The sequence below is a fragment of the Parasteatoda tepidariorum genome, chromosome 10 (assembly GCF_982258835.1).
Source record: "Parasteatoda tepidariorum strain Cologne lab strain chromosome 10, Ptep-v5.0, whole genome shotgun sequence".
Lineage (NCBI taxonomy): Eukaryota > Metazoa > Arthropoda > Arachnida > Araneae > Theridiidae > Parasteatoda > Parasteatoda tepidariorum.
Window position 1 is genome coordinate 39,668,194 of NC_141764.1, and position 12,216 is coordinate 39,680,409.

Consider the following 12,216-nt stretch of genomic DNA (forward strand, 5'->3'; position numbering starts at 1 on the left):
AGCGAGTTTTTTGGTATTCTCATAGACCTAGAAACACGGTGAAATAGAACTCTAGACCTAGAAACACGGTGAAAGTTACCCATATTCTGGTAGTTTTGACCATACTTTTTCTCAGTGTACATTTTAAACAAAGTTAAACATCAGCGAGTCAATAGCATTGCAGGATACAATACCTCAAGAAAAAAAAATAATCCCGCAATAAAAGCAATAAAATTACTATACGTTTAGTCAATACGAGTATTATTTTTTTGTTGATTGATTGCATTGTAGGTGACAAATAATTTGTTTCTTTCTTTTCACGGCAGTTGTATAAAGATAATCTTTTTCAGATTATTTTTTCTCTCTTTCTTACTCTTTTTTGATACCTTGATAAGAACTTAATAAAATAATTTTGATTGTAATGTTGCTAGAACCATCTGTAATTTTCTCACGTGAAATTTGCTTAAATACTTTCGAATTTTGATTGATTTTACACGTTACAAGAAATTGTTACAGAATGAAGTTCTTCAGCGCTATCGTTCTCTGCCGTAAGTAGGATTAAATATTATAGAATTCATCTTTGCATTAACTCTTACGTAATGCAGTAATACATACTCTTAAGTATGATAAAATATCATGAAATTTATCTTTACAATGACTCTTATGTAATGCATACTCTAAATATGATAAAATATCATGAAATTTATCTTTACAATAACTCTTACGTAATGCATACTCTAAGTAGGATTAAATATCATGAACCTTTGTAATGCATACTCTGATTAGGGTTAAATATCAAGGAATTTTTCTTTTCATTAATTTTTATGTAAAATATACACTAAACAACCCGTTCTTTGAAGGATTTGTCATCATTTGAATTAACATTTTTTGCGAAAAAAAATATTTTATTTATAATTATAGTTAATTTCTAGCCGTTCTTACCTTTTTGGCTCAATTTTGTTTATTTATATCCGTCGCTTTCTAAGCTAATAATAAATATGGTACTTGCATTTCTAACAACTACTAGCAACTTTTGTCCGTTGAAGCCCAGTAGTTGAAGCATCGGACTTTGCACAGAAGGGGCTGGATTGCAATACTCTCCTAGATCCCCTAAGATACACCTAGTACATGCGTTATATGATCTCGTAAAATCTGTGGAATAGAAAGTCCTGTATTCGGTCGCAGATCAGTACCGTGAGTGCGCAGAAGTCTGGAGATAGTGGAAAAAGCCTCACGCATGAGTGGTGCTACAATCTATCCGGAAAAGTTCCGTGCTGAGTGTCTTTTTCACCTTAGCGGTGCTCTTTTGTCAAACGAAAGATGCTCTTTCTTGACTTAATTCGCAAGGCTAATGGGTGGAGATCTTGGCTTGACTAAGTGTTATTATACGTTAGTGTTATAAGTGTACAACGTTTAGGTTAAATTTTTTCATTTGTCAGTGATTTCAGAGCTATTTATGAAAATATAAAAATTATACCCCTTTTCCAACAATTACCAGCAATTTTTTTGGGCGAATTTTGTGTTGATCATAAAAACTATACGTGCATTTAATTCTTCATATTTTTTTAAATTTTAGTATCGTTAGGCTTGGCTACTTGCGATTTCGAATGTTACAGAAGAGCAGTTGCTGAATGCAATGTAAAAGGAGTTAAAGAGAGAAAACTTGAGCGACCTGATGACACAAATGAGAAAATTTGCGAGTAAGTTACATATTTAAAAATAATAATTCAATACTTTCTTACAGTCTAATAGTTTTTTTTTAAACATTGAACTTGTGAAGTTAAGTTTAATAGTTAGTAAGTAACTTACAAAAGAAAGCATTTCGAGTTGAGAAAAAATTTAACAAACGTTTTTTAATCATAGTTGGTGACAGTAATATTAAATCTTTTATGAATTTCAAGCAAAGAATGTAGAAAACATGATATTTTAGCATTAAAAACAAAAAAAATCTTTCAATAATTGGGAATATTAAATTTAAAATTATGAACGTAATACTTGAGATTATATTAAATGAATTTGAGAGTATGTTTTACATTTATATTAAAAACCAATAATTTATTATTTACTTAAATTTTAATTAACGTTTTTTTTCCATTGAAACCATAGTTATGAAGCGAAGTTCGATAGTTCAGCTTCTTCGGACATAATAACTCACAAAAGTAAATAATTTGAGCTTATTTATATCAAAATGCGAATTTATGTCACGAAACTAAGAAAATTTTTATTTTTTGAATTAAACTAAAAATATTATTGTTGGGAATATTAACCTTAAAGTTAGGAATGTTTGACTTTAGATAAAACTTAATGTTGTCTAACTCTGAATTTATTTTTTCAACAATTATCATTTTTTGCAGTTATGCAACTTACCTAATAATAATAATACTGATGAAAGTTCAATGCTTTTCTCCTATTCTCAATATATATATATATATATATATATATATATATATATATATATATATATATATATATATATATATATATATATATATATATATATATATATATATATATATATATATATATATATATATATATATATATATATATATATATAAATAAACCAATTTGTAATTGGTATAAATCTCAATTATTTGACGATAATTACATGCAAAAGCAAATTTTATTAATTTTTTGTTATTTTGTTCATATAGTTCAATCATTGTAATATATTTGAATTGGAAAATAATTATATTTTTACACTATCTTAAACTATGTCCTAAAATTTAATTTAATTTAAATTTGAATAAAATTTAATTAAAATTTAAGTAAAACTCTCAAAATTGTTTTCTAATTTTGTTTTCTTAAAAACTGTTTCATCTCAACTTAAAACTGTTAAAACTGTTTCATCTCAACTTTTTCTTAAAAACTCATTTCAATCTCAGATTTGATTAATTACATTAATTAACATGATACAGATAATTTTATAAATTGCAAATAAAATATTTAATTTTTAATAATTATTTATTCTAAGAAACAATATTTATAAACATCATAGATCCTAGGAAATAAAAAAAAAAAATAATTATGAAAATAAAATTTTGCGCGTAAATACATTTAATTCAGCAGTTTTAAATTTTATAAAATAGACAAAGAAATTTTAAGCAAAAGGAAAAACTAAACTTATATTCAAATACTGAAGTTTCTTTTTTCCAAATAAATAAATAAATGATAATTTACGAGTATTAAGATCATTTAATTACTTCGATGATAAAAATGATTTTAAGAAAAATAGAATGGTATATAATGGTAAAAATAATAAATGACAAGTAATGATCCTAATTAATAATTTTAAAAATATATCTTCCTCACTTTAGAGATAATTTACTTATTGCAATGTGCGAACGAGATGCCGCTGCCCAATGCAATACAGGATTTGCTGAAGTAGCTGAAAGAGTTTACATAACTGTTATCGATATCTGCACGGAAGGAACAGAAACATATAACGGTAAATAATAATATTTTTAAAAATGTCCTAATTTTATCTTTTGAAAAAACTTAAACTTCCAACTAAACTTAGTTTTCAAACTTCTAAAGTTTGTTTTCCAATCTGATTTTTTTCTGATCTGATTTTATTTTTACATTAAGTATTATGCACCCTCCTAGAAGCTAAAACAATACTAAAATGATGTAATGAATTACTTTTTCAGTTTCTTCCCAATCGAATATTTTAAATGTTTAAGGGGAGCCGGTGGAACATTTATCAATAATGCTAAAACTGATCTTTTTCGATGTATCTTTTCAAAGTACTTTTGATATTGCTTTGAAATTATTTTGGGGATATTTGAGATTCAGTTGTATGCAGTGATAATGTTTTAACTTAACGGAAATACTTTTTAAGTTACGAATGATTTTTGCTTAAAAATTATTAAACTTTTTAAAAATCAAGTTAATCAGGTCTACATTTATTTTCCTATTTCAGTTTTGGTAAGACTATACTGCGAAGTACCTAGACCAGTTTTAAGTTTTATAAAATTGGCAAAGAAGTTTTTAAGCAAAAGGAAAAAAAATATATTATAACATTTAATATATTAAGGTTTTTATTCAAGAAAATAAAACTAATTGGTTTCGAGTATTGAGCTCATTTAATTACATACTTTGATGATAAAAATAATTTTAAGAAAAATATGTATGCTAAATTCCGGTGAAAATAATGAATAATTAATAATGATGATAATAAGTAACAATGTAATAATAATGATGATAAAATTAATAATAATTAATAATATCATAATATAATAATTAATAATATAATAATTAATAATTGATAATGATAATAATTTATAATGATAATAATTAATTAGGATAATAATAATAATCCTATTTCAGAAATGCTTTACTTGTTGCAATGCGTAAACGCGATGCTGTTATTCAGTGCAAACAATTTACATAGTTACCTGTTAAACTAAGTTTTAAAATTTTTTAGTCCGGATTCTAATTAAATACCATTTAATAAAATACTACTACTAATAAATCACAGTGAGAAATATAAAAATTTTTAGTAGTTTTTTTTTGTTCCACTGAATTTTCTTAAATAAGCATATTTTTGATTTTCTTCAATAAGCATACTTAGTATAACTTGAAATCTAACATTCTAATAAAATTCAGTTTATTTATACACGAAGGAAAAAATACCTGTAAAATATTGCTGTTGAGGTACCTAATTGTTAATTCACCTAAATTTTCTTTTATATGTACTTTATAAGTGAAAATTGAACTTTGGCACAAAGTAGAAATAGATATCGATAAAAGGCTTTTATTAAATAAAATCCTGTTTATATTTTAATTTTCAGAAATGTTTAACTCCTTTTAATTTTATGTAATACATTGACTATCTTAATAATCTTTTTGTGATACATTGACCATCGTTGATCATCATAATCTATATAATCTTAAAACAAATAACTTATTTAAATTTCTTAAAATTAGCATAAATTTATGTTGACTTGTTAAGATTTTTTTAATGCACAGGGAAAAATATTCTGAAAAAAAACAATAATTTTGGTAATAAAAATCAAAATATACAGGGTTTAAACCATTCTTTTGGTAACGGTTTTTAAAATTTTATTAGAGCGCATTTTTCTTATTACAGCACATTTAGTAAAGAAATGCCAAGCTGAAAAATAAATTCAACAGAATAAATGGTTTTTATATCAAGCTCAAAGATATCATGATAAAGTTGCCAAATTTTAACACGCATTATGAAACCAAATTTAATTTTTCATTTTACTAAAATCATTAACAAAGCGTCCCGGTAAAAATTACCGAACTTTTTGATTTTCCTATAGAGTCAGAACCACGATAAATTTTATCACATTTTGGTAGATTTGACCTTAATTTGCTTTCTCAGAACAATCTATGTAGATTTTATCCGAAAGTGCATAGACAGAACGTTTCAAAAGTTTCATGCCGATTGATTTCAGTAGTGAAGGCTGTTAAATTATATGTTTGAATATATTAAAAATAAATTTAGTTTATACAACTAAATTTTTGTGAGAAATATAAATTATTTTTGTTGCAACTTGTTTTACTGAATTCTTTAAATAAATATATATTTCAATTTAATTTTGTTTTGAACTGTAACGTCCCAAAAACATTACGTTTATTAATTAAACTTAACTTTGTGTTTATTAATTTTTGTTTGTTCGTTGAGTTAATTTACTTTAACTTATATTAAAATCAATATTTTACACGGCAATGATTTAAGAATAATTTTAAATAACTATAATTTTTATTATTATAGCTATTAAATCTGATCCAAAATGTGGTTTAGAAACTTTGACTAATATGGGAACATGCAGCGATGAGATGCAAAAGGAACTGAAAAATGTACGCCCTGGTGATGCCGCTGAAATGATGAGGGTTATTTGCAGGTAATCAGTTGTTCAATGCTTATTGCATAAACTTTCAGAATTCTTAAAAATCTGATTAAGATTTCTGAAAGTTTTGTATTATATTACAAAAATTTTAATCGGTAAAAAAATATAATACTCGTTATAAATATTTAGTTATGCAAATTAGGCATAACATAATTTCTGTAATTTTAAAAATTAAGTCATATATTTTTTTTCATTTAAGTCATATATTTTTTTTCATTTAATTGTTTTTTTATTGATAAAATAAATAATTGAATACTATTTTTCAAAAACTTTGGCATACGAGTGGAAATCAATAGATGTTTTTGAGATTCCTTCTACCACTGTCTTTAACATAGAATTGGAAAACATGATGACTGCATTTTTTGTTTGTTTTATACTGAAAATGTTTTTTGTTTCATAAGGTTGTCATACTTAATTCTCAGTTTCGTTCAAAATTTTTCAATGAAAAAGGATGATTAATATTTTTAAACGAAGTCTTCAACAATGATCTTTAACGATTTTTAAGCCGATGCATGGTTTTTGTTATATATCACATCATTTTGCATTTTATTGAAATCTTGGATGAAGCAATATTTTCTCGTAGGTAAAATTATTTACCAACACAATAACATCGTTGACCAAAAGTAATTAAGTTCAATGTACCTAAATGCGACATGATTTCACATAATTTCGTCGCATTTAGGCCAAACTTGACTTTTTATGAGACTTTTTCACCGAAAATGGCGGAAATATTACGACATCAGTTCTGCACAAATTTTTCTTACTGAAATTGAATCAGCAACTTTAGAATTTAGGGCATTTTTTTTAACTTTTAAGGTAACTTGCCCTCAAATGTGACACTCTAGGCATCTAAATTCGACAGTGTATTTTTACAACATCTTCATTGACTTGCTTTTGTGTCTGTAACAATGCAATCTTACTATTAAAATTTCAAATACTCTTCAACTAACTAGCAACATGCAAGCAACATTTATCGCCATTTTATAGCAAAATTGAATACATCGTCTATCGAAATTCCTACCATTTTAAATCTAGCAAGAGTTCTCTAAATCCAACTAGAGCTACGATCTGGATTGCTATACAACTTCCCATTTCTTTTAGTGATATTTAAACCATTTATCGCGATATTATCGTCAATAGGTATTTATCCCCATTCAAAACTACGACCACTTTATAATTAGCAAGAAGTCTACAATTTTAATAGGAATTATTTGTTGGATAACATTACAAGCTTCAATCATTTTCTAATCTTTAAAAATATAATTTATCGTCATTTCAGCAAAATATTGAGTTAATCGTCAAATAAAATTCTGGACATTTCAAGTCTATCTAGAGTACTTAAAATACAATTGCAAGAACTCTGCTCTGAATGACTATATAAGAGTACATCATTTTTTGATTATTACACACAAAATGTATGACGATATTATAGTCGATTGAAATTTATGATCAAATTAAGACTATGTCCACTTTAAAACTAGACAAAACTCTACAATTTCAGTCTAAACTCTGTGCCGGGTTATATTACAAGTTTCAATTCTTCTCTTATTGCTAAAAATCAGAATTTATCGTCATATTATTGCGAGTCAAAGTATTTCGTCATTTAACATTCCAGCGAATTTTTAGCTATCTAACTTACAGCTGAAACCTGAATCCATAGAAATTTTGACTATTTTCCGTTTAATTAAAATTGTAAAATTTCAACTGGAATTCTATGCCTGGTGACAAATGCCTGATGACCGAGGGGGTAACGTCAAATATGCTAATTAGTTTTTACCGACGATATTTTAGTTACGAAATCAGACATAAAAACGTACTTTCAATGAATAAACATGCCTTTTTTTCAGCGGATACGGATTTCTGATCCCCAAAATATAGGGGGCAAGCACGATCCGGGAAATGCAGTCCTCACAGTTTGAAATAGACACAATTTAATGCATTTCCAGTCGTAAAGTTTAAGGTGTACGCTGTAAAAAGCCCTGGAACAAATTACAGTAAAGAGTCAATTCAAAGGTCCGTTACTTTTTCCCGTGAAATCCATTTGTAACGGAACATAGTGCGGAAAAAAATGTGATATGCTTCAACTTTTACAGTAATAATTACTGTTAAATCACTATAATCAAATAAATATTACTGTAAAAAAACTGCATAATATTTTACTATAAGAATGGATTTTACAGGTGGTGAAAAAAAATCTAGTACTTTATGTTGTAATTTAATCCGATATTTTTTACAGTGGGTAGTTACGTTTAACATCTTGTAATAAGGAACATTAATGATGTTATAATGGCGTTAGACATAAAGTATTAAATAATTAATGTTGTTACAATAACGTTAGACATAAAGTATTAAATAACTAATGTTGTTATAATGATGTTAGTTATAATGATGCTAGTCATAAAGTATTTAATAATTTTTAATGATGTTATAATGACGTTAGACATAAAGTATTAAAAGACATAAAGTATTAAAATTATATTAATAATTTTATAATGACATTAGGCATTAAGTAAAAATTTATTTATTTATTAAAAATTTATTTTAAACGAAGAATTGATTAGTATATATGTCATATCCACGCTACGAAACCTTTCAACTCTTCCCTTTTACAATCGTGTAAAAAATGTCATTTTAATTAATATAGAACACTGAAGAAAAAAACTCTTTGGCGAAATTCTTAGAGCAAAAATAAGAAAAATTGTTTTCATTATTTTGCATGTCAACTAAATGTAAGGGAAATAATATTGTCACTTACATACATATAAGTGACAATATTATTTCCTTTTGTTAAGAATTTTTTACTTATAAAAGGTCAAAGCTCATCTATTTCGTAACTTTGTTAATCTGTTTTATAATTTAATTCGCAGGTTAATATAAGAATTTTTTTCAGGTACATCGACGGAGTAAAAAATTGCATGTACGAGAAATTTGAAAAATGCACTGATAGAACGAAAGAAGTATTTAAATATCTTATGGAACAATATGCTGAAGTCCAAAAAAGAACATGCGCCATATTGCCATAATTTTATGGATCTTGAAAATCCTCTACAAAAATCATCAATTAAACCTACTAAAATCTACATAAAATGTACTGTTAATTTCTTGAATTTCAGATTTTCCATAGAAGCTCCGATGAAGATCAATTAAAAAATCACTTGAAAAAAAACGAAATAATAATGCACATTTTACAGCATTCTGTTTAATAAAATAGTTACGTTCTCATAAACTTTAAAGTAAGGTTACAAAAGTCCGTCTATAGATGGTACAGCTGAATACACGAGCAATATCACAATATTTTCTATCGCTAGATAAAAACACTTTAAATTATATGTTTGTGCGGGTATCTGTTAGTTATAACCTCAAACTGCGCATTGTTAGTTTAACAAATTGTAATATTCTTTTAAAAGCACTTATTTATTGTACTTTGTTATCATCTAATGCTGCTGAATATTGTGACTATACTTCGTTGCAAGTTAAAAAAAAAAAAAAGAAAAAACCATTGCGGTATAGGATTTTTGTAATCATCCGCTACTGCATATAGTTCCGTTTTATCTAGCTATCAAATTACATGATTATACTTTCAAAACTATCAAAAATCTTTTAAAAGTTAAACTCGTCGGACAAAAATTCAGTTTGTGCTACTGTTTATAAACAAAACGAAGGGCGTGCTAGTTTGTTTCAAGAGTAGGCGATGCTGATATTCGTTCGCGCTTTGAGCTTAGCTTCTAATTAACATACACTTATACGCAAACAGGCTCTTTCCATAAAAATAATGGTTTTTTCTTAACTTGCAACGGAGTATAATTTTGAAATTATTTGAAAATGAATACATAATCAAGTTTTCTATGCAATAAAAAAAATCGTATACACATGTCTCTTTCAATAAATCATACATATCTTATAATAAATCGTACATATGCATCTTCTTTTCTTCCTTTAACTGATATTTTGAATACTCGGGTAGTTTAAGGTACATACAACATATTGCTTAAAACTTATTGCTTTCAGCAGCGAATGCATACCACCCTCTGCACTTAGAGTCCCTCCCACAGCTCTAAAATTTAAACAATACGTAAATTACTTTAAGACTTGATTATTTTGCTATAAAAGATTATAATCTAATGCAATCAACAACCATATTTAATAACACAACAGTAGAGCACAGCGAAAGACGAAGACGAGTTATCTCGTCCGTAGCGGGAAAGGAGTTTAGAGACTTAAGAAGACAAACAGTAAAAAAAAAAAAAAATTAGGTTTTTCATTGAGCAGCATATTATTCTCTCCAGGGACAAAAATGAATTATAAACAATTTAAAAATTGGTGGTAACAAAAAATTAGTTAATAGCCAAATTCAGAGTTCAAAAATAGATAGGACATCGAATTTAATCAATGGTTACGCAGGGGAACTTAAAAGTAGAGACCCTGAATTAGAGATGCCGCCATTTTGGAACAAAATTTTTGCTCCATAGCGGAAGAGTTACAAGATCTGGCGAGATTCCCCTTTCTCGTCCACGGAACTAACAGCAGCTCTACATTGAACAAAGAATACGACTCCTGGACCAGACCACATTCCGGCTAACCTAGTTAAATTCATTTACTCTCGTTACCCAAATATGCTCCTTATTTTCGTCAACGACATTCAAGACGTCAACGACATTCAGCTCTACCCGCTAGTTCATGAACTAAAGCAAAAATAGTTCCCACCTTAAAACTAGGGAAAAAACCCTGGGAAATTTCAGCCCGATATCTTTTACCTCCACTTTTGCAAAAATCTACGAACGTATGCTGTTGCAAAGGCTCCTTAATTTTAGTCTCCAACAAAACTGCCTCTCTCCCACACTGGCTTCCTCCCTTTTCGAGACTGCAATACAACGCACTCAAATCCTTTACCATGACCTACTAGAAGCACGAGAATGGAGGAAATGCATAGTCCGTATACGGTGTAGGGAGTGATGGTCTCCTTATCGAACTGCTCTCGATCTGCCTTTCTGGAAAAACTACGTTCTTTTTGCACTCTTTCTCTCTAATAGAACATCTCTTGGCGCTATACTCGATCTAAATATTTCCAGCAACCTCAGGGCCTCCATCAAGGCAGTGTCCTCTCCCCCTGCTTTTTAGGTTTTATCTTAAAGACATTCGCAAGCCGTGGTGGCTCAGGGGATAGAACGTTTGCTTTCCAATGAAGTGAACCGAGTTCAAATCCCAGGGATGGCTGGTAGATACGAATTCCGCACCCGGCTCACACCGACCACAGTGCTGACGTAAAAATGTCCTCAGTGGTAGACAGATCTTGGGTTAGAGTCCCGTTGCCGTTAGGCTAACCATGGGAGATACCCATGGTTTTCCATTCAATATAACGCAAATGCTGCTTAGTTCCATCAAAAAGTCGTCCACGTAAGCGATTTCTCCCAAGACTCTGTTGGTGATTGGGTTCAAAATTACAAGACTACGGAGTCGCACATTATTAGTCGAAAACCAAAATTGGATCAGCTGTTCAACGATGGTTATAAAATAAAATATAGACATTCACGAAAATCTTCCTTCCGGATTTTAAATTCTTGTGTTCACCGATGATATTTACATTTATTACGCTGCAAAATCTTTTGACAGGATCGCTACTAAATTCCAAAATGCTCCCACCACCATCCAAACCTGGAAAATAGCTATTTCATCCTGAAAAACTGCAACTATTAATTTCCCCAGCAACGTCTCTCGCCTACAATTCTGTTAACAAATTTTAATGAACAAATTCCACAAGTAAATTCCCTCAAGATTCTCGATATCTATTAGACTGCAAACATTTATCTCTTCTGCTGTTTTGAATATCTGAAGAAAAAAATGTTGGAAAAAAAATAATGCACTTCGCTGCATCTCTAGCACGCAATGGTAGTCCCGAACTTATCACCTTATTCAGATTGTAAACGCTACATTAGAGTATGGCAGCCAAATCCTCTACTCTGTAGCAAAATCACATCTCCAAATAGCTGAAATAATCTATGCTTATCACCTCATTCAGATTGTAAACGCTGCAATCAGAAGTACATTAGAGTATGGCAGTCCAATACTCTTCTCTGCAGCAAAATCACATCTCCAAATAGTTGAAATAATCTAATAACAGCATACGCTTTTTCTTATTTAATTGAAAAAAAATTTATTTTAAAACATGAAAGCTATCTGACAGAGGTTTGGCAAGAGCCCGGAAAATTTTTGCTAAATTACGAGTCATAAATGTACGTAATGTCAAATGGTGATTTAATTGTGTTTCTAACCTTCATTACAAAAGTGTTTAATTGATTGAAGTATTTGAAAAGTGTTTAATAATTATATAATAACAATAATAATACAAACCTGAATGACC

General features: G+C 28.5%; 1 protein-coding gene across 1 annotated transcript; it reads left to right on the top strand.

Annotated features, from left to right (window-relative positions):
* The first annotated feature begins 382 nt into the window (after window positions 1–382).
* Window positions 383–9,379, top strand: LOC107441711 (uncharacterized). Its single transcript, XM_043048864.3, has 5 exons — window positions 383–527; window positions 1,556–1,679; window positions 3,297–3,427; window positions 5,723–5,852; window positions 8,749–9,379. The coding sequence occupies exons 1-5, from the start codon at window positions 497–499 to the stop codon at window positions 8,879–8,881; spliced, it is 549 nt and encodes a 182-aa protein (XP_042904798.1). The 5' UTR covers window positions 383–496; the 3' UTR covers window positions 8,882–9,379.
* Window positions 9,380–12,216: the final 2,837 nt, after the last annotated feature.